Source organism: Anolis sagrei, chromosome 2, assembly GCF_037176765.1.
Source record: "Anolis sagrei isolate rAnoSag1 chromosome 2, rAnoSag1.mat, whole genome shotgun sequence".
In the NCBI taxonomy this organism is placed as follows: Eukaryota; Metazoa; Chordata; class Lepidosauria; order Squamata; family Dactyloidae; genus Anolis; species Anolis sagrei.
This window is the reverse complement of record NC_090022.1, coordinates 27,299,183-27,326,465: the sequence shown is the minus strand read 5'-3', so window position 1 is coordinate 27,326,465 and position 27,283 is coordinate 27,299,183. Positions and strand designations below refer to the sequence as shown.

The 27,283-nt window shown below is 42.8% G+C and overlaps 1 protein-coding gene across 2 annotated transcripts; it reads right to left on the bottom strand.

Moving 5' to 3' along the window:
* Window positions 1–316: 316 nt before the first annotated feature.
* Window positions 317–24,031, bottom strand: CRELD1 (cysteine rich with EGF like domains 1). Of its 2 annotated transcripts, none has more exons than XM_060766521.2 (11): window positions 23,820–24,031; window positions 18,982–19,120; window positions 17,979–18,061; window positions 14,501–14,611; window positions 11,383–11,474; window positions 8,876–9,052; window positions 6,843–6,938; window positions 6,549–6,632; window positions 5,467–5,562; window positions 2,907–3,053; window positions 317–1,819 (listed from the first exon to the last, which is right to left on the bottom strand). In XM_060766521.2, the coding sequence occupies exons 2-11, from the start codon at window positions 19,114–19,116 to the stop codon at window positions 1,599–1,601; spliced, it is 1,242 nt and encodes a 413-aa protein (XP_060622504.2). In that variant the 5' UTR covers window positions 19,117–19,120; window positions 23,820–24,031; the 3' UTR covers window positions 317–1,598. The 2 variants fall into 2 exon arrangements, with proteins under 2 accessions (XP_060622504.2, XP_060622505.2); XM_060766522.2 differs by having other exon boundaries at window positions 23,855–24,031.
* Between the last annotated feature and the right edge of the window lie 3,252 nt (window positions 24,032–27,283).

The window sequence follows — 27,283 nt, the reverse complement described above, 5'->3', positions numbered from 1 at the left end:
CTGTGAGAGATGTTCAGCAGTGGAACTCTCTGCCCTGGAGTGTGGTGGAGGCTCCTTCTTTGGAGGCTTTTAATCAGAGGCTGGATGGCCATTTGTCAGGGGTGCTTTGAATGCAATTTTCCTGAATGGTGGCAGGGAGTTGGACTGGATGGCCCACGAGGTCTCTTCCAACTCTATGATTCCACCAAAAGAAGTAGCTGAGCTATTCTTTGCAGAATAAACATTCAAAAGGGGAAGAGAATGAATGTAGAGTACTCAACCTCATCATCAAACAGCTATAATCAATTACAGAGAATAATACAGTCCTCTCACAAGCTCCAGGAGGCAGGCTTTTATTGGCCAAATTTTAATAATTCCTCAGTGGACAACAGCTCCTTCAGGTCCAGGCGCAGATGGAAGGCCCTCCCACCACCGCTGCCCTGGCCTCAGAGGGGAGAAAAGGAGGCAGTATCAACTGGATTAAATTCCTTCCCACATTGCCATTCCTTTTTGTTTCATATAACTGTAAACCTCAGAGCAGGGGACTATGGTTTTTGGTTGATCTTTTAGTTATTCCTCCTCATATGTGAGTTAGATATTTGCAGATTTGTTTAAAGTATTCTCTCTGGGAATCTCTAGGTCCTCAAGTACAACTCTAGGGTCAATGTCTACCAGGCATTGATCAATAATTCACATTGATAGGCTGAGAGAATCATAGAAAGAAGACCTAAGAAGCTCTAGGTCAGTGGTTCTCAACCTGTGAGTCCCCAGTTCTTTTGACCTACAACTCCCAAAAATCCCAGCCAGGTTACCAGCTGTTAGGATTTCTGGGAGTTGAAGGCCAAAACATCTGGAGACCCACAGGTTGAGAACCACTGCTCTAGGTCCTCCGGTGCAATGAGATGGAAGTCAGCCATAAGGTTACACCAGATGAACTAGAGAGAAAAACTAGAAAGCTCTTGGTGAGTGCTGTCCAACCTCTGGTCCCTCCAGATGTTTTGGGCTTCAGCCCCCAGGATTACGGAGCATTGGACAAGCTGGCCAGGGCTTCCGGGAGTTGGATTCCCAAAGGAGCAGAAGTTTGGACACCACTGCACCAGGTTCTCCAATATAATCCAGTGGAACTTGATCATAGAGATGTGCTGGAGGATCACTTGAGATACCTTGGAAGGTGTCATTTCAGGTGAAAAAAAAGCAATTATTTAAATTTGCATTTTCTCACTTTCACAGGGGGTCTTGTGCCATGATCCCAAGTTAATGCGGAAGGTTGACTATACTTGACAAGTGCCATGTAAAGTGGTGGTGCCTATATAAATTATAATAATGCAATAGTTTATTCTAATGTGTATCAGAAACCCTCCCCTTGGCCAGCAGCAGAGCAGGCAAGCATGCTTTGCTTCTCCCATTTCTCCTCCTTTCTTCAGAGCATGCGAGGCCAAGGCTTCACACAACCCAGATTGGGATACAGGACGGTCCTTCCTGCTCTTCCTCCGACATTTTCAGAGCCTTGCAAGGGTAAAGGGTAGGGAATGGAGAGGCGTCACAGAGTTCTTGCCCCCCACCCCCAAACTGGCCCTCTGAGGCAGGAAGCAGAACGGAAGGCACCCACTTCGCCACCACTATCTGCCCTTTATGAAGCCGTCCAGCACACGGTCACTGCGCTCCGACAGCCAGTAGCCAGCCATAGCAGCCACGGCGCCAATGAAGATGGCCGTGAAGACCATGTCGCCTTTGGCAGCCAGCGTGGCCAACGCACAGATTATGGCACCAAAGAACATCTGCTGCAGCACAACCACCTCGTCGTCTGTGATGTCATCAAAGAAGCCTTTCTCTGGAGCATCTGTGGAGGAAGGAAGGAAGGAGGACATAAGCAAGGACCATTAGGACAACTAAAAGCAGTACATGTGAAAAAGATCTTGGGATTTTGGCCTGCATCAATAGGAGTATAGTGTCTAGATCAGGCACTTCAAACTGCAGCCCTCCAGCTGTTTGGGCCTTCAACTCCCAGAATTCCTGACAATTGAATAAGCTTGTTTGGGCTTCTGGGAGTTGTATGCCCAAACAGCTGGAGGGTTGCAGTTTGAGGATGCCTGATCTAGACACTGCTACCCCTCTATTCTGCTTTGGTTAGACCACATCTAGAATACTGTGTCCAATCCCACAATTGAAGGGAGATCTTGACAAGCTGGGATGTGTCCAGAGGAGGGCGATCAAAATGATCAAGGGTCTGGAGAACAAGCCCTATGAGGAGTGGCTGAAAGAGTTGGGCATGTTTAGCCTGAAGAAGAGAGGAGAGGAGACATGATAGCCATGTATAAATATGTGAGGGGAAGTCAGGGAGGGGGGAGGAAGCTTGTTTTTTTGCTGCCCTGGAGAGTAGGATGCGGAACTATGGCTTCGAAATACAGGAAAGGAGATTCCATCTGAACATGAGAAAGAACTTCCTGACTGTGAGAGCTGTTCAACAGTGGAACTCTCTGCCCAGAGTGTGGTGGAGGCTCCTCCTTTGGAGGCTTTTAAACAGAGACTGGATGGCCATCTGTCAAGGGTTCTTTGAATGCGATTTTCCTGCTTCTTGGCAGGGGATTGGACTGGATGGCACATGAGGTCTCTTCCAACTCTAGGATTCTAGACCACTGCCTCCCACAAATCCATTTATACTGAGACTCAATACAGATACATTTTTGCAAGGTTTGCTTAAATACACTGGTTTTCCTTTGTATGAAATATAGCTGAAGCATTTTCTGTATACACTACACATTGTTGCGTACATATTTGTGTAAATGGTTGGCATCCAGAAACCTTTTACTGTTGCCCAATTTTTCATGACTCCAACACTGAGTGAAGGGGACTCCATTTGGGGCAGGGACCCACAGTTTAAGAAGCAGTGTGCTACAGAAACCTATTTGTTATCTGCTATGGCTTACCTGGAGGCTTATCTTCCACACAGACCCCGTCTTTGCGCACATATCCCTCCGCACAAACACATCGATAGCCGCCGTCATTGTTTTCACAAGCCTCGTTCGCACCGGTGCACACAGGTTCCTCCACTTCCCCAGCACATTCATCGACATCTGGAGAGAATTGTGGAGAGGATTATATGAATCACATTGGGGACTGGAAACCTTAAGCGAGCTATGAATATACTCTTGAGGCCCAACTCTGATCATTTCCTATGGCAGGAGGGCTGTATGTATCCCATATTTACACACGGTGAAAAGTAGCACCTCCCCAGCTTTCTATTTCAGGGAAATTTTCATTTTATCCAGACCCACATTGAGAGAAAGAAAGACAGGAATCATGACCTCAGCTCCTTTAAATGCAGAAAGTCAAAAGTCACCAAATATACCTTTCAGAATCACAAGCTGTTGTATTTTGTGCCTTCTGACACTCTGCTGAAATGTGTCCATTTCTGAGCCAACTAGAGTTAGCTTCATAATTGACACAGTCAAGTTGACTTCCTTTTCACTCACTGGGACTTATTTGGAGCAGAGCTGTAGTAAAAATTTCTCCATACGCTCTAAGATTTCACAGATGAAATCCAGGACATGTGTGTCCAAACAACTTCAAAATGTGGTCACAGTGACAAAAAACATAAATGAGAAAGAATACATTATGCGAGGACAAGCTTCTGCAGCTTGCTTTTTCCTGAGCCTTCTGGGAAGGGCAAGAGTGGGATAATAAGAGAACTGGATTTTTGTTGTAGGTTTTTCGGGCTGTATGGCCATGTTCTAGAAGCATTCTCTCCTGACGTTTCACCTGCATCTATGGCAGGCATCCTCAGAAGTGAGGTCTGTTGGAAACTAGGAAATTTGGGTTTATATAAATGCAGGCAAAACGTCAGGAGAGAATGCTTCAAGAACATAGCGATACTGTCCGAAAAACCTACAACAACCCAGTGATTCTGGTCATGAAAGCCTTCGACAATATATTAATAGAGAACTGATCAGGATGCGCTCTACCAAAATCAGGACAGTGAGCAGGTATGTTCATTGCAGTCATTCCTACGGCAATGCTCTACTGTTGACTTCCTAAAATAAAAAGGATCCCAGAAACCCTTTCACACTATACTCTTAGGTAAAGGTTTCCCCTGACATTAAGTCTAGTCGTGTCTGACTCTGGGGGGTGGTGCTCAAATCCATTTCTAAGCCAAAGAGCCGGCGTTGTCCACAGACACCTCCAAGGTCATGTGGTTGGCGTGACTGCACGGAGCGCCATTACCTTCCCACAGAGGCGGTACCTATTGATCTATTGATTTGCATGTTTTTGAACTGTTAGGTTGGCAGAAGTTGGGGCTAACAGTGGGAGCTCATTCTGCTCCTCGGATTGAAATCGCCGACCTTTCGGTCAGCAAGTTCAGCAGCTCAGTGATTTAACCCATTTTGCCACCAGGGGCCCACTATACAATTAGCAACACTTTAACTGCCGTGGTAACATGCTATGACATCTTTTGTGTTCATAGTTTGGTGCGGCACTAAAGGAAGCCTCTGGCTGAGATTTTTTAACTCATCTTCCTGAACTAAAATTCCTGACATTCTACAGGATGTTGCTTTGGTTGTGAATATGGAACCAAAACCCTATAATTATATAACGTGGCATGATCCCCAGGAGTTTAGAAAGTAAGAACAGTTTACAAATATTCAAAACTTCCCAACATAATAAATGGAAAAAATGAGCATGTGGGCTTGTGGTTAACATACAGTGCTTCGAAAAGGCTGCTCCCTCTATGGGTCACAAAAATATATTCTGCATTTGGCTGCTGTGAGTTTTCCAGGCTGTATGGCCATGTTCCAGAAGCATTATCTCCCGACGTTTCACCCACATCTATGGCAGGCATCCTCAGAGGTTTTGAAGTCTGTTGGACACCACCATGTTAGACTGCACAGAGAAGCCACTGAAATCCACAAGCATGTGGACAATTTCAACAGAAAGGAGGAAACCATGAACTGGCTTCCAGTATTTAAAAAAAAACTATAAAATCAGGATAGTAAATAAAGAGCAAAAAACAGTGGAATTCCAGACAAGAATCAATCAGGGCCAGCTAATACCTCCCAATAAAGGATCCCCCAGTCAGGAAACAGCCAAGCTTTGATGCTACAAGGCCATTCAACGCTAATCAAGGCGGCCAATTGCAATATTCACACTTGCCTCAAGCAGACAATTATTTATTTATTTATTTATTTATTTATTTACTCTATTTCTATACTGCCATTCTCAGCCTGGGGGCGACTCAGTTCTTTCTCCCAGCCTGGACGTTTCACAGATATATAAACCTCAGTTGCCTAGTTTCCAACAGACCTCAAAACCTCTGAGCTTGCCTGTCAGGGGAGAATGTTTCTGGAACATGGCCATACAGCCCAGAAAACTCACAGCGACCCAGTGATTCTGGCCAGGAAAGCCTTCGACAATATACTCTGCATTCTCCAGATTAATTAAATCATATGTATTCTTAAAGAATACAAATCTTTCTTTGGTGACAAGATTTACCAAGGCATTTCACACCATCACGCCGATAACCCTTGTTGCATTTCTTGCAGCGAGACGGTCCAGCGCCCATGCAGCCAATGCAAGCCTTGGCGCAATCTGTGAAGAAAGAAAGAGATGAGTTTAGGAATTAGAAACAAAAACTAATCTCTTCTGGCCAAGGAAAGCTGTGGAGTTACAGTGCATAGTGATAGTGGTATCCATGAAAGGGGGCACAAGACATTTTTGAACTGGAGGCTGTAAGCAGGTGTGTCTGTAATTTAATAGGCCTCAGTGTGAGGTAGACCTTAGTGGGAGAAAGGCCCCAGTCTGAGAGAGTGTGAGAGGGCATCAGTAGGAGAAAAGCCTCAATGTGAGGTAGGCCTTAGTGGGAGAAAGGCCTCAATCTGAGAGAGTGTGAGAAGGCATCAGTGGAAGAAAGGCCTCAGTGTGAGGTAGGCCTTAGTGTTAGTAGCCCTCAGTATGTGAGAGGAAGCCCCAGGTTGAAGGCTTCATGAGTAAAGCTCATGTGTGAAGCTTCAGTGTGAAGGCAGCTGTGTGTAAAGATACTGTGTGAAGCTCCTGTGTAACTTTGGTGTGAGAGAAGGCTCTGTGAGAGTGAAGCTATTTATCTGCATGAGAAAGAAGCCCAGTGTGGAAGCAAAGAAGGAAGTATAAAGAACTTTATTTGTGTTATGGAAACCCTGTTCTTGTAAATAGTAAAATCATATTATTTTATTACAAAGAAAAGCCTCAAAAGAAAGAGATAACATTGATCTGTGTGTTTTTATCATTTTCGGCTATTGGTGCTGGGTCACCCTACTGCTAATAAGTTACTCTGTTGTGCGTTTATGAAGAGGGTCTTTTGTTAATAAGCCCACTCACCCAACAGTTGCCTCACACAATCTCATGGAAAAGCCAGCACTGCTTTGTATGTGAGACAAGGAAAATCTCCTGCAAAAAGTAAAACCCTTCAAATAGACATTTATCCTGACCAGATTGCCTTTGCCTCTGCTACGTATATTCCCCGTTCTTTCTGAAACTTCTCATGCCATAATCTGTGTCTGGCACTCACACTGCCCACTTTTCAGGTTTGGAGTTCTCACCTCGACACTCGTAGGATCCTTCAGTGTTGACACAAAACTGGTTGGCCCGACAGTGTGCCATTTCTGTGCCGCATTCATCTATGTCTGTTTGAGGCAAGAAAGAAAGGAGTCAGGCTAGGAATCAGACAGAATAGTTCCCTCTCCCTCACTCTCTTCATTCATCACTTGGTGCAGCTGTTTCTTACGGCTTTCACCCTCAAAATTATCCTGCCTCCAAGTTATCTCTATGCAGAATGCACAACACCTGGAAAGGTGAATGCTTTCCAAAAAAATTGCTTAGCCTCACAAGCTCACCAATGCATCTCCGGTCATGTAGCATCCAGCCCCGCTTGCAGCGCAAACAACTTGAGTCCTCAGGCCCCGAACAGCGTCCACACGCTCTGTAGCACTCTGAGGAAGAGAGAAATGAATATGCAATGGGAAGAGTGAAAGCCTGATCCAGATGATTGCTCATGAAGCAGCTTTGGGTCTCAATCAAGACAAAAAAGCAAGGAAATAATAAAAATAACAGCTAGCAATACCTAGTATGTCTGGGTGTTGAAGGGGGCACACTCTTCTTGCTATTTTCCTCTCCTCAAATTTTCCCCCCTTTCATTCTTTCATTCTTTTCTCTTTCTTTCGTCCCTTCCCCTCTTCTTTCTCCAGCATTTATATGTGTGTGTACATATAGGGTATAGGTGTGTATATATATATAGCAGTCCCCAAGTTGCAAACATCCAACTTACAAATGACTCATAGTTAAGAACAGGAGTAACACAACAGGAAGTGAGCAAAATCTACCTCTAGGAAGGGAAATTCATTCATGAAAGAGCTATCATGGGAGAAAGGTGTCTTCACTGAAACTTTCTCACCAATCCTTGTTTCCACAACAATCCAAATTTTCTATTATCACAGAGACAGAAACAAAGCTATCCAAAGCTTATATATATACCAGTATATATTTGGCTAGAGTTACGCTTAAAAATGTACTTGTTCCAACTTATATCTACTTCATCGCACTAGAGAATGGATCCGGTTGCTGCTCCTGAAGAATTCTGGGGTTTGTAGTTTACTGAGGCTGTTAAAGGCTCCTCCCTAAACTACAAACCCCAGAATTCTGCAGGAGGCAGAAACCGGATTTAAAGTGGATTCATTGTCTAGTGTGATGAGGCCATATACAAATTCAGCTTAAGGACAAAGCTACAGAACCGATCTTGTTTGTAACTTGGGGACTGCCTGTATGTATGTATTCTAGCTGTCCCCTGCCACGTGTTGGTGTGGCCCAGTCTGTGTATATGTGTTTTGTGTGTATATACATGTGTTTATGTGTGTGTATATGTGTTTATATGTGTGCTTTTGGGTGTGTGTGTGTATATATATATATAGTATGTGTGTGTATATATATGTGTGTGTGTGTATATGTGTATTTATGTATTTATATGTGTATATGTATATTGTGTATATGTGTGCCCTTGTGTATATGCATATATGTGTGTATATATGTGTGTATGTATGTGTATATGTATATGCATGTAGGTGTATATGTATGTGTGCATGTGTATATGTATATGAATGTATATGTACATGTATATATGGTTTCTTTTGGGGAGTTTTAAAGTCTGTTCTGCTTTGTGTGTGTGTGTGTTTTTAGGGTTTTTAAAGTCCCTTCCACTGTGTTTTTCAGTGGTTTTATGAGTGATGGTCACTCGTTGGCCTGATAGATATATTGTGTCCAAATTTCGCGTCAATTCATCCAGTAGTTTTTGAGTTATGTTAATCCCACAAACTAACATTACATTTCTAGGTCGTTGTAAGTTTTTTCGGGCTATATGGCCATGTTCTAGAGGCATTTCTCCTGACGTTTCGCTTGCATCTATGGCAAGCATCCTCAGAGGTAGTGACCTCACTACTTCTGAGGATGCTTGCCACAGATGCAGGCGAAAGGTCAGGCGAAATGCCTCTAGAACATGGCCATATAGCCCAAAAAAACCTACAACAACCCAGCGATTCCGGCCATGAAAGCCTTCGACAATACATTACATTTTTATTTACAGTATATATAGATAGGGTAGATTTTGAAATAACCCATTACTTTTGTAATTCAGAACGTAAGCCTTTCCTGAAAAGGCTGGTGTTTACATTTTACTTAGCACAACATTGTGTTGGTTTACAGACACAAATACAGATTGTGGGCCAAACTGAAGAGCCCAGAATTGGCGGAAGGACCCAAGGAGAGGTGGTGATAATGGGGTGGGTTGTTACTAACCAGTCCTAGCCAGCAGGGGGCAGCAGAGCGTCCATCTCCAGTCCCTGCCCCCAGTCCAGCCCAGCAGGGGCTCTCTACATACCCGCACATACCAGGTGGCTGTCGTTGCGAGCAGCTTCGTAGTAGCCATCTCCGCACTCTGAGCAGAAAGGGCCACCATAGCCTGTCTGGCACATGCACAGGCCGGTGCCCCCACGGGTGCCATCCCCATCACATTGCCCATACCCACTGCAAGGCTTCTGGGCACCCCCGGGGCAAGCTGCGGAGAGATACAAATCAATGTTAGAACCAGCAGGAATTTGCCATTTGATCAGCACAACCCAGGATTCTAAGGCCAGGTCACCATTCCTTCCAATTCCATAACGACCTTTCATTTGAAAGTATTACCCTTCTATTATCTCTGCAACAGTGCTGCCTCTGGTCATTTTGAATGTCTGGGCAGGGATGGCTGGTCCCCTTAAAGTGGGAAGGGCACTTTCCCCTCTCCGCTGAATGACCCTTGGCTTATCCACAGGTCATTTCAAAATCCATAATTTTGATGCCAAAAGCTGCCCTTGACTTGTACCTGATGTCTGTTGGGATTCAACCCCACACTGCCCAAGTCTCAAGTCCTCAATGAGGAACAGTTTAGTTAGTTTAGTATAGACGAAGGGCTTCCCTTCCCCCATGTCTCCTGAATGATAATTGGCAATGTATCTTTTTCTTCTCTCATTCTGATTGATTGTATAGAATTGATACTTTTCTACCACAAGCTTTTTGAATCTGACTTCTGCCTTCTTACACTTCAGTATAGAGCAACGTTTCTCAATTATTTTCGTTGTTACTTCATTACTGTAATTTTGCTACTGTTATGAATGTTGGGATTTATAGTTCACCAACAATCAAAGAGCATTTGGAACTCCACCAAGGTGGCATATTGAGTATTCATGCCAAGTTTGGTCCAGATCCATCATTGTTTGAGTCCACAGTGCTCTCTGGATGTAGGTGAACTACAACTCCAAAACTCAAGGACAATGCCCACCAAACCCTTCCAGTATTTTTTGTTGATCGTAGGAGTTCTATGTGCCGAAAAGTGCAAGAAAAGTGCAAACGACCAGTAGATTTTAAAGAAACAAACATCCAACCAAACCAGCAATGGATCTCATATCCAGTACAATGAGGTATATTGATCTGAAGTTTCCTGACTATCCAAGAAGGAAATCTCTAGATGACATGACAATGGTAAGTAAGAACATATTTCCAAAAATAAATATAGGATGATTGCAGAGCAAGAAGACTAGCATTTTGGTTTGTACAAATAATAAACATCTACCACGTCTCACAGAATTTAAATAATTCTTGATTACCTCTAGTAATCCTGACTTTTTCAATTAATTCCTCCATCAGCTATCTAGTCACCAAGTAGGATCTTTGGTAGCACAATGGGTTAAACCCTTGTGCCGGCTGAACTGCTGACCTGAAGGTCGGCAGTTTGAAATTGCAAGATGGGGTGAATGCTCTCTTGTCTGTCAGCCCTAGCTCCCCCGGGCAACGTCTCTACAGACGGCCAATTTTTTCACACCAGAAGCAACTTGCAGTTTCTCAAGTCGCTTCTGATATGATAAAAAAAATGAAAGTGAAAGGGCATTGAAGTATTTCCAATTCTGTGAAATAAACATGCTGCCAGAAATATATGATCACATTTTAATGAGACAGAAACTCAGTTACATTATAGTAAAGAGACAGTAATATCAACTCTGATAATAATTGGTTTGTTGTAGGTTTTTTCGGGCTATATGGCCATGTTCTAGGGGCATTCTCTCCTGACATTTTGCCTGCATCTATGGCAAGCATCCTCAGGGGTAGTGACAATAATTGTTTTAGATGTAATTTTACTGATTTCTGCAAATACCAATTCCAAATAATGAAGTATTTGCAGGTATGACTGACTACCATATAAAGTGGTAAGACCCCAACTCGTCACATTGTCAGCAATAATATCCATTTGGGCCTTCAGTTTTCTGGAAGTTAAACATCACTGAGTTGTATTACACGTATACACTGCTCTTGCAACCATATATTTTTGCAGGCAAAATATGATATAATTTATCCATTCGATATTCCTAGATAAATCTTTTCCATAGATTAATTTTGCTTCTAGATTATTAGAAAAAGATTAAAATTTAGTTTCACTCTGTAGTATGAATGGCCTTTAACTTAGTTTCATTTAGTAGTATGAACTGCTCAAATGGCAGTAATTTTTTTTATTATTTCCATTTTGATTCCAGACAAAGAAGTAAAATGGGTTATTTGCAGAATTTGGAACCAAGATCCATCAGTACTGAAAAAAACAGCTTTGGCTATAAGGCAATGGTTCTCAACCTGTGGGTCCCCAAGTGTTTTGGCCTACAACTCCCAGAAATCCCAGCCAGTTTAACATCTGTTAGGATTTCTGGGAGTTGAAGGCCAAAACATCTGGGGACCCACAGGTTGAGAACCACTTCTATAGAGTATACCTTTGTTTTTGCAGGAATCCATAGGACCAACATATTAGCATATCTTGATACAAATAAATGGGATAATGGTGCAGAAGGCCATATCACAACTCACTGTGGCAATCGGGACCATAAGTGCCTGGTGGGCAGCAGAGTTTCTGAGCATCCATGCAGAGCCATTGGAAGAAGTCTGGGTGCTGCTGCTGCCTGGGGAAAACAAAGAGTCCTTATTACTTCCATTCCCTTTCATTCTCGTTGTTTTATTTTTGGATTGATACAAGCCCTATGTTACTCAACTATTGGTCCCAAGAACAGAAGAGTCAAATATTGATAGGAAATATTTCCTTGCAGATATGGTCTATGGTAGCCTTCCCCAACTGAATCCCTCCAGATGTGTAGGACTGGATTTGTTGAGAGTCATAACTAACTGACCTCTGGAGGTCCCATGTTGGAGACAGATAGTTTACAGTACTGCTTCTTAAACTGTGGGTCCTCGGTTCAAATGGAACCTCTTTAGCTCAATGTTGGGGTCCCAAAAATGTGGCAATGGTAAATGTTTTCTGAATGCCACCTAGTGGCTGTTTTAGACATTTCCCTCAATCTGTTGTGCTGTGTTTACAATGGACTCTGCTGAAGATGCTTCAGCTGTACTTCATAAAAGGAAAAATCAGCCTGTTTAGCACACCTTGCAAATGCTGGTTTGTTATCATTAAATGTTTGAATTTTGATATACTTATTTTATATACACCTTAAATAGACCTATAAACTGCTTTCAGTCCCCCTCAGGGTGAGAAAAGAGGTATACAAATACTGTAAATAAATATATTTACATAAATATTTATATATATATCACATAAAATCTTATCGGGCTGAAAGAGGTCACAAGTGGAAAAGTTTCAGAAGGCAGGGATGAGAAACCTGTGGCTCACTAGATGTTGCTTGAATATAACTAACTAAATGCACAGATGTCTGTAACTCCCATCAATCTTTCATTGTGCTGGCCAGAACGGTTGGGTGCTACAGAAATAGATCTGGAGGGCCACATGTTCCTCAGTCTCATTCTATGGCTTTCAATAATCTTACCTAGTAAGATGAATACACACACTGTGACATTTGTGCTTTTGTAGTCTACATGGTGCCTATTTTTCATCTCTTCCCCATGTATTGCCATCTATCATTTATTAAATAGACTGTGGAAAATTTTGTGTTTTAATTATGTGTATTAAGCTTATTGATTGTATTATTGCTGCTGTGCAGTTATTTCCAATCTTCTAGGCCAGAGATTCCCAAACTGTACATCATGACATATTAGTATAAAATGTTATTGCTTCATTAGAAAGGGCAACAGCCGGAATTCTGAATTTCTCCTTCTCCCTTATTGGCTTCTAGTATATATATACCTGACATTCCCTGGGTGTCACTGACGATTGCCCACCTAATTTCCCTCTTCTCCAGTTCTGAGAGGGCCTACCTAACAATGTTTCCATAGCTTTCTTTGTGACTCTTTCTAAGCTTCCTCACTTCCCCTAATACACATGTCACCTTTCTTTTCCAGTGACGACTCAGAGGGTCACTTCACCTAGCAACAGTCAATCCAATGACATTACAGAGGGCCATTCACCTTTGTTGCACAGACGAACAAATACATATACATACATATATTCCATACATTGATCTATCTATCTGGTACCCTTTCACATAACACAAAATTAGCACTATTTTTACCACTATCTAGCGGCAAAAAAAGCCAATGGGATTTTGGCCTGCATCAATAGGAGTCTAGTGTCTAGATCCAGGGAACTCATGCTACCCCTCTATTCTGCCTTGGTCAGACCACATCTGGAATGTTGTGTCCAATTCTGGGCACCACAATTGAAGGGAGATATTGACAAGCTGGAATGTGTCCAGAGGAGGGTGACTAAAATGATCAAGGATATGGAGAACAAGCCCTATGAGGAGCGGCTTAAAGAGCTGGGCATATTTAGCCTGAAGAAGAGAAGACTGAGAGGAGACATGATATCCATATATAAATAGGTGAGAGGAAGTATACGAACTCTGTATACGAACCCACACGATCTCTTCGTTCATCTGGAGAGGCCCTGCTCTCGATCCCGCCAGCATCGCAGGCGTGATTGGTGGGAACGAGAGAGAGGGCCTTTTTGGTGGTGGCCCCTCGACTCTGGAACTCACTCCCTAAGGACATCAGACAGGCCCCAACTCTGACAGTTTTCAGGAGGAGCTTGAAGATGTGGTTGTTCCAGTGTGCCTTCCCGATTAATGATCCCATAGCACTTTGTCCCTCTAAAGCATTTTACATTTGGCCTTCCCATAGTTTTAATTGTATGTTGTCGTATTAATAATGTTATATGTTTATGTTTTATTTTAAGTGCTTGTATTGTTGTGATCATTGCTTATATTGTGTGTTTGGGCTCAGCCTCATGTAAGCCGCACCGATTCCCTTGGGGAGATGGTAGCGGGCTACAAATTAAATGTTGTTATTATTTATTATTATTATTATTATTATTATTATTATTATTATTATTATTAAGTCATAAGGAGGAGGGAGCAAGCTTGTTTTCTGCTGTCCTGGAGACTAGGACACGGAACAATGACTTCAAACTACAAGAAAGGAGATTCTATTTGAACATTAGGAAGAACTTCCTGACTGTGAGAGCTGTACAGCAGTGGAATGTGGTGGAGGCTCCTTCTTTGGAGGCTTTTAATCAGAGGCTGGATGGCCATCTGTCAGGGGTGCTTTGAATGCAATTTTCCTGGTTCTTGGGTTGGGCTGGATGGCCCATGAGTTCTCTTCCAACTCTATGACTCTAGACCACTGCCTCCCACAAATCCATTTATATTGAATCTCAATACAGATATATTTTTGGAAGGCCTGCTTCTTGGCAGGGGGTTGGACTGGATGGCCCACGAGGTCTCTTCCAACTCTATGATTCTATTATTCTATCACTCCACTTAAACTGCCATGGCTGAATCATATGGATTCTTCCAATGTATAGTTTGGTGAACCACCAAAGCTATTTGGCTAAGAATTCTGGCTATCACTCTCTATACTACAAATCCCAGGATTCCACAAGATGGAACTATAATAGTTGAAGTGGAATCATATCACTATAATTATGTTGTGTGGAAGGATCCCTAGTCTTGTCTTGCCATTCAAATAGCAGAAGAAGACACATCCCATGTTGAGCAACCCAGCCTTGTTGTACTCCACTCACTCATGGAACCACCATCGCTCCACGTGGTCCTCACTCTGCTCCAGCAGCTGGTGGCAGGCAAAGTCTGACGTGGCACACACACCTTCCAAGACCTCCAACAGACGTGTTTCGCTGCAAGGAGAGAAAGGGTGAGCATCAAGACAGACAGACAGAGACCGACAGAACCTCTCCACCAGCTTCAAGGTTTGTCCTGCCTCAACGAAAACAACTCTGAACCCCCCTATTCTCCAGTCAAGCATTTATATATATCTCAGCATGCATTTTTTATACATGAGGGCCATTAGGTAAAGCGAGGCAGAGGAGGCATCCATGATATATGGGAAAACAAGAACTACAGGGTCTACTAGAGGCACTGTCAGACGTTCACTAGGGTGAGCTTGCTGTCCTCAAGAGCGGTAAGAAAATGTTTCATTGGTAGTGCTGAAGCAAGATTCAAGTATAGTAGGTCCCTCAGATATAATGGGCTTAGGGGTGTAGGACTGGCACGAAAGGTGAAACACCATGAAGAGAGAATACATCTCTAGGAAGGTCTAGGTCCTCTAGTGCAACTACAGTGAACCGATTCCACTTAAACATTAGGAAAAACTTTGTGATGGTAAGAGCTGTTCGGCACTGGAATATGCTACCTTGGAGTGTGCTGGAAACTCTACTCCAGAGGGATTTAAGCAAAGGCTGGTTGACCATCTGTCGGGAATGCTTTGATTGTGTTTTTTCCATGGCAGAATGGAGTTGGACTGGATGGCCCTTAGGGTCCCTTCTAAGTCTATAATTCTTTTATTCTGTTGTGTTGAAGGGCCTGGAGTTGTGATCTAGAAATGCTCTAGAACAGGCATGGGCAAACTTCAGCCCTCCAGGTGTTTTAGACTTCAACTCCCACAATACCTAACAGCCTATCGGAGATGTTGAATCATTATGCAATAGAAAATCCTGTCACTTTTCAGACTTGTAAATAGACATTCCAGATCTGACAATTTCCTACCAAGACAAAGGGGGAAAGGTCTCTCCTCATCTGGTTCTGGGTTTCCAGAAAGGCAAAAAACCAACAGTCATGACCAATGACTTGGGGTTGAGACTCACAGTTCAAAAAACCTTGTCCTGTAACATAGTTTGGTAAATACTGGATGAGACTATCATGCTGGGCCCAAGTGACCCAAGGTCTAGTTCCACTGAGCCACCACATTCACAGATAACATTAGGAACTCAAACTTGGACAAACTGAACAATGTTGTTGTGAAGACAAAGTGTGTTATGTATGCTGCCTTCTGCTCATTGGAGGAAAAGTGGGCTATGAATGTAACTGATTAATAGCAAGTCTGATTTGGTGCCTATACTATCAAATGATGCACAGAAGAGAGGATTTCATCACTTATGATTTTTTAAAGTTTGAACTCTGCATGTTTGTCTCCTAAGCTCTGAATTCTTTACAGCCACATCACATGGCACTAAACATTCTGCTAGCTGGGAGCTGATGCTCAACTTTGTATCCTGTTTGTTTTCGGATGCTCTGTTATATTTTAGGGTAGCTTTCCCTAAAAATGGTCACCGTAGGTCCTCCAGCAAAACTGTATGATCACCTTCAGGGAAATGTTTTTCACAGGGTCATGTTGGAAGACCTAGAGATTCTGTGTGTTATTGTTTATATTTAAGTTTTATTAATTGTACTGTTTTATTTGCTTGCTGTTTTGTTGTTACTGATGTGTTGTTGGGCTTGGCCTCATGTAAGCCGCCCCGAGTCCCCTTGGTGGGGTATAAATAAAGTATTATTATTATTATTATTATTATTATTCCTTAAAAGCCGTTCTTTTGCGCTAAAAATATTGTGGCGAATGGACAAATATCTACACTAGTAAAGAGTTATAAAAAGTCATCAGGAATAGTAAGAAATATTGAAAGCTATGGCCTGCTACCCCTCTGAGAAACGGGAAATTCAGATAGAGTTTAAATAGGAGCAGGAATCAAAAGAAATACTGCAGGCAAACCAATTTCCATGCTTGCTTTCAGTGTTTTCTCTGAGGATAGAATCATAGAGTTGGAAGAGACCCCATGGGCCATCAAGTCCAACCCCCACCAAGAAGCAGGAAAATTGACAGATGGCCATCCAGTCTCTGTTTAAAAGCTTCCAAAGAAGGAGCCTCCACCACATTCCGGGGCAGAGAGTTCCACTGCTGAACGGCTCACAGTCAGGACTGGTAATGCATATAACAAGATCTCTGTAGTGATTTGTCATGCCATATAGAGGAAGGTACAATTATATTACACCCTAAATCACAGTGTACAGTTAAATTTAAGATTAGATTTATGATTAAAATGGCAGGCAAATATGTAAGCACACTCAATACTGGGATGCCATTCACGGTGGGCTGCTGATAGTTCTGAGTTGACTTCACGTGCAGCACAAATATTTATGAATTTATCTATCCCTGATCACCTCTATTAATAACACAGCCCAAAAAAGAAAGAGTCTTTGTAACTTTGTTTTTAGGTCTGTTTCTGGGGTTATTGGGTGTGCCACACAGTAGCTTTACACACAGCAGCTTTTTATGCTGGAGCTTCACACACGAGGCCTTCAACCTGGGGGTTGTCTCACACTGAGGCCTACCTTACACTGAAGTGAACTAACTCTGAGGCATTTCTCATCCTGAGGGCTACCTCAGATTGAGGTCTATCATACTGAGGCCTCTCTCACTGATAGATTGAATATAAAGCAATTATTTTTGGATAGATTGCATCAGCTCTAGTTTCTTAGATTAAGTTTATCATGGTTTTCTATGGGCAAGCAGATAGCGACTGATAGAAGGCATATGTTCTGTATCTCAACAACTGGAGCTGAAAAGGGAAAGCGGGTGCCAGTTTTGGAATCAGTGGGTCAAATATACTCAGAAACATTTGAGTCACTAAAATGTGTGTTGACCAGTGCAAAACATAAATAGATTTTTTAATAAGTTGGACTTAATTGTGGGTTCCTCCCAGGAGAATAGGTATGGGACTGCATGGACAGGGTACTCCACGAGTCCTCCTTACAATTAGTTTTACCCTTTTATCTCACCTGGAGTTTTTAAATCATTTTATGTACATGCGGCCCACTTTTTGTCCTTATGTTTGGTTCTTATGTTCTATGTATATTCTTTATATGCTTTGATGTTTTATACTTTAATGTTATGTTGTTTATTTTATTGCAATTTTGTGTTTTTTGTAATCTGTTGTTTGGGCTTGGCTCCATGTAAGCTGCTCCAAGTCCCCGTTGGGGGAGATGGTGGTGGGGTATAAATAAAATTTATTATTACTATTATTATTATTATTACTCAATTTTGCATTAGGAGTCACAGTCCACCTTGAAAGGCATCATCATCATGAACACGCCCATGTCTCTTCAGGCCAAGATTTTGGTGTTGCCATTTCTGACAAGGATCGCAGTCCGGCACACTCTGCAACAGCCGCATCTCACCCACAACCTGGCGCAGCCCAGACTTCAGGTCACCTGTTTGCATATTTTGCAAGTTTCTCTTCTTCCCAGGCTGTGTTCCCGCCCCCGAAGTTCTCTCGCTGTGTCCGCTCCAGACCCTGGGAAGGCAGGAGAAGGCTCACAGCAAATCCATCGCTAAGGTTTGTTTCCCCCGCCTCACCCCCAAAAAACCCTTCACCCCAAACCCACATGCATCAACCCACAAACTCCAGAGGCTTGCAAGCCAAGCTTAGTAAATCCCTAGCTTTGTCTCACGCTGGCTGATCTGCCAGGGCCCATCTACACTGATCATTTCATACAGTTCAAAGCTAACTTCAAACTCCGGTGGCGAAACAACAAACTCTCAGTGGGAATCGGTGGTTTGTGAAATAGCCATTCAGGCCACAAACTGGCTCCAGAATTTCTTATTATCTGCACAGCAAAACCACTTTCTTCAATATCGATTTGAAACTGCATTAAATGGTCAGTGCAGACAGTGTTCCATAATTTTTTACTTCAGGCCACTTCCCCAGCCATCCTTCGATGAAGAAAGTAAAGAGAGGGTCTGGGTACTAATGCCCCCTTACTAAGTGCTTGCACATCTCTATCACGGGATGCATCTGCACTGTCGGAAAAAAAATGCAGTTTGACGCCACTTTAACTTCCCTGGCTCAATGCTATGGAATCATGCGAGCTGTGCGGGAATTTTACAGGATCTTGAGGCTTCTCTGCCGAACAGTTCTGGTGCCAAACTGCTTTGATCAGACAGTGTAGACCAGGCAAGGGCAAACTTGAACCCTCCAGGTGTTTTGGACTTCAACTCCCACCATTCCTAACAGCCTCAGGCCCTTTCCTTTTCCCCCTCAGCCGCTTAAGCAGCTGAGGGGGAAAAGCAAGGGGCCTGAGGCTGTTAGGAATTGTGGGAGTTGAAGTCCAAAACACCTGGAGGGCCCATGTTTGCCTATGCCTGGTGTAGATGCTCCCATAGGCAACTGTCACCAATTCCCAGTCCAAACCCAAATCTTTTCTGTCCTCTCACCTTATGGAAGTTGCTGGCAAGGTCCCTGCAGGTTTGGCAAGGCTCTTGTTGGGAAGCGCTTGGGTTCGGAAGCCAAAGGAACAGCAAGAGAAACGAGAGCAGAGCAGGCAGAACCTTATTCCAGGGCAAAGCCATCTTTCTGCCAGGGAAGAAAGACAAGTAATAGCTAATAAACAGTGTGAGCCTACTGATGGAACTAGCAAAACAATGGACATATAGTCTTAGTGAATTTGAATTTTAAGACGAACATCCAAAGCTTTGATATCTGGTTTATAAATAATGCCATAAGATTAGCATGGATCAAGTACAGGGCCTTTTTATGAGACATCCTCATCCTTTGGATGCCTCATAAAAAGGAATCAAGCAAGACCCTATATTTGTTGTCCTTCAGCATTTAAAATCGTATTTGCTGCACTCTGAGTTAGGTTGGTTTTACAACTTCCATTATTTCCATAGCCTTGAGCTTAGCCATAGCAGTCAAAGCAGTGTGAAACTGTATTAATTCTACAGTATACTCTGCATTCGAATACCGTATATACTCGAGTATAAGCCGACCCAAATATAAGACGAGGCACCTAATTTTATCACAAAAAAACTGGGAAAACATATTGAATCGAGTATAAACTGAGGGTGGGAAATGCAGCCGCTACAGGTAAATTTCAAAATAAAAGTAAATACCAATAACATTACATTAATTGAGGCACCAGGAAGTGAAATGTTTTTGAATATTTACATAAAACTGTAATTTGAGATAAGACTGCCCAACTCTGATTAAATCATTATTTTAACCTTCTTCAATGTAAGTATACTTGCACATTCTTCCAACAATAATAAAGAGAATAAAATAATAAATGTAATAATAATTATAATAACAATAAAGTAAAATAATGGAAATGCAACAATAACAGTAATAATAGAGCAAAATAATAAATGTAATAATAGAGTAAAATAATAAATGCAATAATAATAAAGTATAATAAATGTAATAATAATAATAATAATAATAATAATAATAATAGGCTAAAATACTGTAAATGTAATAATAATAAAGAAAGTAAAATAATACATGAAATAAAAATAATACTAATAACAGAATAAAATAATAGATAACCTTGACTCGAGTATAAGCCGAAGGGAGCTTTTTCAGCCTAAAAAAGGGGCTGAAAAACTAGGCTTATATTCGAGTATATACAGTATACTGCAGTAAACATTTATACTGTTTTGGCTATCCTCTAGGATGATGAGGATTAATATTGTTATTTGATACACAACAACAACACTATGTTGGCTGTTGTATTCAATCACATGTCGGACACTACCCAAGTGTCTAGGACTGTGTGATGTATCGGGGAATAATGCGTGCAGATCCCAGTAGGGTGGCCTTTTGCAGCTGACAGATGGTAATTTTGTCAGTTCTGGTTGTTTTTTAAGTGCAGGCCAAGGTCTTTAGGCACTGCACCCAGTGTGCCGATCACCACTGGGATCATCTTTTCTGGCTTGTGCCAGAGTCTTTGCAGTTCTATCTTTAAATCCTTGTATTGTGTAAGCTTTTCCAGCTGTTGCTGCTGCTTTTTTTCCAAATGTTTTTAATTGAGAACAGAAGTGTAATCCCTGAAGAAAGGAGCAACCAGAGAAAGCAAGAGATAGTGATAGGTATTTTGTTTTGTTACATAAAAAGAGTGGGAACAATGTGCTTGAGAAAAGTAGGAAATTCTTCTGTTGTTGTTGTTGATGTTGTTGTTGTTGTTGTTGTTATTATTATTATTCCCCACTTTTTCTCTCCACAAGAGACTCAAAGCAGCTTACAATAAAAAGCCATTCAAAATGATTTGAAATCCAAAAATATACAAACATCAAAATAGAATTAAACATCAATGGTATTAATTAAAAACAAACAGCTAAAATCCTTAAAACTTATTTTAAAAAATGTATCCAAAGCTAAAACCACAACACTTTAAACACATTCCCTGCATTCTGTATTAGGCTAATGTCATTATAGTAAGCAGGGCCCTGTTTTGTCTGTCTTTTGGTATTTAAAATATATATTTACCACATTCTATATTCAGCTGAGTTAACTGTAGTAAGCTAGGTCATATGCTTTAGGATAGTAGTAACATATTTACAACATTCTATATTAGGTTAATTTTACTATGTTGTGCTTTTAACAATAGGCTTTATCTGTTTAAATGTATTGTCGAAGGTTTCCATGGCTGGAATCACTGGGTTGTTGTAGGTTTTTCGGGCTATATGGCCATGTTCTAGAAGCATTCTCTCCTGACATTTCACCTGCATCTATGCCAAGCATTCTCAGAGGTTGTGAGGTCTGTTTGATTTGTTATTTTCATGATTTTCTTTTGGGCTAATTTAATCTATAATGCACTTCTTGAACGCTTTTACCCTTGAGAGTAGACTGTACCGTTGTGAAATGAAGAATAAAGACTTTTTATACAACTCATATATCTCGCCTTCTGTTCTTGAACTCTGGATTGAAAGTATTGCTCTCATAACAGCTTTTAAAGTTACTTAGAGCCCTTCCACACAGCCATAAAACCCAGAATATCAAAGCAGAAAATCCCACAATATCTGCTTTGAACTGGGTTATTTGAGTCCACACTGTCATATATTCCAGTTCAAAGCAGATAATGTGAGATTGTATTCAGCTGTGTGGAAAGGGCCTCAGTTGTTATCTTTTGCTGTCAGTCAGTCAAGAATATCAAGATAGTGTGACCTCAAGGCATGGATTCAGGGTCAACCTTCCCAATAATTATGTAACCAGACCTTCACCCAGTAAGTCCCTCATTTTAGAGTATATTATCCTATGTAAAAGACTTGGCAGAATAAGGCTGGGTCTACACTGGCATATGATCCAGTTTCTGAATCCAGATTATCTGCTTTAAACTGCATTATATGAGTCTACACTGTCATATAATCCAGTTCAAAGCAGATAATCTGGATTCAGATTATATGGCAGTCTAGGGGGGATCTAAATGTCATAGGACCCTTCCAGACAGGCCCTAAATCCCAGGATCTGATCCCAGGTTTTCTGTTTATCTCGGATTATCTGGCTGTGCGGACTCATAGTAAAAGTAAAGGTTTTCCCCTGACATTAAGTCCAGTCGTGTCAGACTCTGGGAGTTAGTGCTCATCTCAATTTCTAAGCCGAAGAGACGGTGTTGTCCATAGACACCTCCAAGGTCATGGTGCCAGCATGACTGCATGGAGCGCCGTGATCTTCCCGCCGCAGCGGTACCTATTGATATACTCACATTTCATGTTTTCAAACTACTAGGTTGGCAGAAGCTGGGGCTGACAGCAAAAGCTCACGCTGCTCCCCGTATCCAAACCTGCGACCTTTCAGTCAACAAGTTTAGCATCTCAGCGCTTTAACCCACTGTGCCAGTGGACTCATATAATCCAGTTTAAAGCAGAAAATCTGGGATCAGATCCTGGGATATATAGGGCCTGTCTGGAAGGGCCCATAGACTCCTGACATTAAGAGCTGTTTCTGAGTCTCCTTCTATGGAAGTTTTTAAACAGAGGTTGGATGGCCATCTGTCGGGAGGACTTTAATGGCCCTCAGAGCTTCAACTCTCTATATATTATTCTAATTCCACAAAAAATGAGAAGCAAACAATACTTTTCCCAGTGTCGACAATTAACTGTGTTCAGGTCTCTTGGGCCAGCTTCTAAGGCTGGATGGCCATCTGTCGGGAGGGCTTTAATGCCCCTTAGAGCTTCAACTCTCTCTCTGTGCATTATTCTAATTTTTAAAAAATGATGAGCAACCAACACTTTCCCCAGTGTTGACAATTAACTGTGTTCATGTCTCTTGGGCCAGCTTCTAAGGCTGGATGGCCATCTCTCGGGAGGGCTTTAATGGCCTTCAGAGCTTCAACTCTCTCTCTCTCTCTCTCTCTCTCTCTCTCTCTGTATTATTCTAATTCCAAAGAAAAGAGCAACCAATACCTTTCCCAGTGTCGACAATTAACTGTGTTCAGGTCTCTTGGACCAGCTTCTAAGGCTGGATGGGCATCTGTCAGGAGGGCTTTAATGGCCCTCAGAGCTTCAATTGTCTCTATATATATTATTCTAATTCCAAAAACATGAGGAGCAGGCCATACTGTTCCCAGTGTCAACAATTAACTGTGTTCAGGTCTCTTGGGCCAGCTTCTAGGCTGGATGGCCATTTGTCGGTAGGGCTTTAATGGCCCTCAGAGCTTCAACTCTCTCTCTCTGTATTATCCTAATTCCAAAAAAAAAGAGCAACCAATAGCTTTCCCAATCTCTCTCTCTATATATTATTCTAATTCCAAAAAAATGAGGAGCAGGCAATACTTTGCCCAGTGTCAACAATTAACTGTGTTCAGGTCTCTTGGGCCAGCTTCTAAGACCCCATCTACACTGCCATACAAACCAGTTTCTGAATCCAGATTATCTGCTTTGAACTGGGATATTTATACCAGTGTAGATCCAGGCTAAAATCTCCAGATCTCCCTATCTAGTAAAGGTGAGGGGAAGATTCCCTCCATGGGGGTGTCTACACTGCAGATTTAATGCGGATTGGCACCACTTTAAACTGCCAATGCCACAAATGGTATGAAATGCTAGGATCACCAGGAAAGTGCTGGAAAGTTGGTATCAACCCAGATTAATTCTACAGGCATGGGCCAACTTGGGCCCTCCAGGGATTTTGGACTCCAACTCCCACAATTCCTAACAGCCTACCGACTGTTAGGAATTGTGGGAGTTGGAGTCCAAAACCCCTGGAGGGCCCAAGTTGGCCCATGCCTGTTGTAGATGTAACCAACCATAATAGCAAAGGACCCAGCCAGACTCACCCTTCCTACAGAGAATAGGAGGGAAAGGCTCTCACCGCTTCTGCAGACGAGGAGAGGTTGCAAGAAGAGGGCAAGGCAGCCCCTGATTTGCACCCAGGACCACCTATTGATCTCCCTCCATCCCGGGGGAGAGGCCTATGGAAGGCCAGCCCCAGTTTAGCAATTGCAAGCACTGCTGCTGCTGCTGCAGGACAACAGCCCCCGCCCCTCGTGCCCACTTAGACTGCAATCAGGTGGCCGAACCCGCCTCTCGGCCAATCGTATGGCCGGTTTGCTGTGACGTCATCCCCACCCCTTTTCGAACGGCCAATCGGAGAGCTGCGCCCGGCTACCAGCTGAACAGCACCTGCGCTTAAAGAGACAAGCGCCTGCAAGGAGGGAGGGGAGGAGATGCGCAGCGCCTCTGCAGCAGGAATCGAAGGGGGAGGGTGGGTCTCGGTATCCGCGGGGTTTGGGTTCCAGGTCCCAATATCCGCGGATGCTCGAGCCTCCTTATATGCCATAGGACAATACAATAATAATTATTTTTTTACTCTCCTCTTCTCATTATCATGCCTTTATAGGGTTGTTGTAGGTTTTTTGAGCTGTATGGCCATGTTCCAGAAGCATTCCCTCCTGACGTTTCGCCTGCACCTATGGCAGGCATCCCCAGAGGTTGTGAGGTCTGCCTTTATATTTCTTTATATTCTATATTTGTATTATTTTTATTATATTTATTATTTGATTTTTGTATTTATATAATAATATTTTTTTTGTCGTGTCAGGAGTGACTTGAGAAACTGCAAGTCGCTTCTGGTGTGAGAGAATTGGCCGTCTGCAAGGATGTTGCCCAGGGGACGCCAGGATGATTTTGATGTTTTTATCATCCTTGTGGGAGGCTTCTCTCATGTCCCCGCATGAGGAGCTGGAGCTGATAGAGGGAGCTCATCTGCCCCTCCCCGGATTTGAACCTGCGACCTGTCGGTCTTGAGTCCTGCCGGCACAGGGGTTTAACCCACTGCGCCACCGGGGGCTCCACATATAATCATCATCATCATCATCATCATAGAATCAAAGAGTTGGAAGAGACCTCATGGGCCATCCAGTCCAACCCCCTGCCAAGAAGCAGGAATATTGCATTCAAATCACCCCTAACGTATGGCCATCCAGCCTCTGCTTAAAAGCTTACAAAGAAGGAGCCTCCACCACACTCCGGGGCAGAGAGTTCCACTGCTGAACGGCTCTCACACTTCTGAAGTTCTTCCTCGTGTTCAGATGGAATCTCCTCTCTTGTAGTTTGAAGCCATTGTTCCTCGTCCTAGTCTCCAGGGAAGCAGAAAACAAGCTTGCTCCCTCCTCCCTGTGGCTTCCTCTCACATATTTATACATGGCTATCATATCCCCTCTCAGACTTCTCTTCTTCAGGCTAAACATGGCCAGCTCCTTTAGCCGCTCCTCATAGGTCTTGTTCTCCAGACCCTTTACCATTTTAGTCGCTCTCCTCTGGACACATTCCAGCTTGTCAATATCTCTCTGGAATTGTGGTGCCCAGAATTGGACACAATATTCCAGATGTGGTCTAACCAAAGCAGAATAGAGGGGTAGCATGACTTCCCTAGATCTAGACACTATGGTCCTATTGATGCAGGCCAAAAACCCATTGGCTTTTTTTGCCACCACATCACATTGTTGGCTCATGTTTAACTTGTTGTCCACGAGGACTCCAAGATCTTTTTCACATGTACTGCTCTTATTATTATCAAGGAACATGAAAGGCACTGCAGACTACTTCAAGCAGAGAAGTCAGCCATAGTAGAGCACCTGATGAACCAACCTGGACACAGCATATTATTTGAGAACACAGAAATGCTGGACCACACCAACAACCACCATGTCAGACTACACAGAGAAGCCATTGAAATCCACAATTTCAACAGAAAGGAGGAAACCATGAAAATGAACACAATCTGACTACCAGTATTTAAAAAACTCTAAAATTACAACAGCACAACAACAGAGAGGAAACAAACAAGGACATCTAATCACCTCTCAACAAACGTTTGCTCCAGGCACTGTCAGGCCATTATATGCTAATCAAGGTGGTCAGTTGAAACATTCACACCTAGCTCCAGCAGACAAGAGTCCTTTGTCCCACCCTGGTCATTCCACAGATATATAAACCCTTTTTCCTAGTTCCAACAGACCTCACTACCTCTGAGGATGCTTGCCATAGATGCAGGCGAAACGTCAGGAGAGAATGCCGCTAGACCATGGCCATATAGCCTGGAAAAAACATACAACAACCCACTATTTATTATTTGATTTTTGTATTTTTATACAGTTCAAAAGCATCTATCTTCCTTCACTCAGCCTTCCCTATGGTCCAGCTCTCACATCCATAGGTGACTATGGGGAATACCATTGCTTTGACTATGCGGATCTTCGTTACCAGTGTGATGTCTCTACTCTTCACTATTTTATCAAGATTGATCATTGTTCTTCTCCCAAGAAGTGAATGTCCCCTGATTTCCTGGCTGCAGTCTGCATCTGCAGTCATCTTTGCACCTGGAAATTCAAAGTCTGTCATGGCCTCCATGTTTTCTCCCTTTATTTGCCAGTTTTAACTCCAGCCTTGCATCCGTCAAGCCCCCGCACATTGCATGATGTGCTCTGCATACAAGTTGAATAGGTTGAGTGAGAGGATACAACCATGTCATTACTTGCAGTAATAGCCGATGTAGCGAAGCAACCACGTTGGGGGGTGTGTGTGTGTGTTGAATGCTTTCATTAAGGAGGCCAGACTTGGTGGAGGTGGTTGACAGGGGTGGAGCTGCAGGCTCTTGAGGGCTGCTCTGCCCCTTGCTGTGCTCTTTGCTTCAGCGTGAGTGAGGAGGCAGGTTTCAACACACACACACACACACACACACCCCAATTTTCACCCCCCCCCCCCCCCCGCATTTTTTTCTGGATTCGGCCCTGTTTGTGGCTGCCACAAAAACAAAGTTTCTGAAGTATAATGACTACCGGTACTTTCAAAGTAAGCACCACACAATTAAACAGGGAATAACACTTTCAAACCAGGAACAGATTATTTTCTCCCTAAATTTTGTTATAGTGTGATGAAATGGGCCAGCTGCCTTGTTTTAGTGGAATGGATTGGATGGGCATTACCTCTTCCTTGCTCTTGCTGCTTAGGTTAACATTGTGTTGTTGAAGGTATTCATGGTTGAAATCAATGAATTGCTGTGAGTTTTCTGGGCTGTATGGCCATGTTCCAGAAGCATTCTCTCCTGACGTTTCACCCACATCTATGGCAGTCATCCTTAGAGGTTGAGGAGTCTGTTGGAAACTAAGTCAGTGAGGTTTAAATATCTGTGGAATGTCCAGGGTGGGGGAAATAACTCTTGTCTGCTTGAGATACGTGTGAATGTTTCAATTTGTCACCTTGATTAGCATTTAATTGCCTGCAGCTTAAAGGCCTGGCT

Coding starts and splice junctions, on each gene's coding strand:
- CRELD1 (XM_060766521.2), bottom strand. CDS start 19,116: ATGGCTTTGCCCTGGAATAAGGTTCTGCCTGCTCTGCTCTCGTTTCTC. Junction 18,062..18,981: donor TTGCCAGCAACTTCCATAAG/GTGAGAGGACAG, acceptor CTGCCTTCCCAG/GGTCTGGAGCGGACACAGCG. Junction 1,820..2,906: donor TGTGGAAGATAAGCCTCCAG/GTAAGCCATAGC, acceptor CTTCCTCCACAG/ATGCTCCAGAGAAAGGCTTC.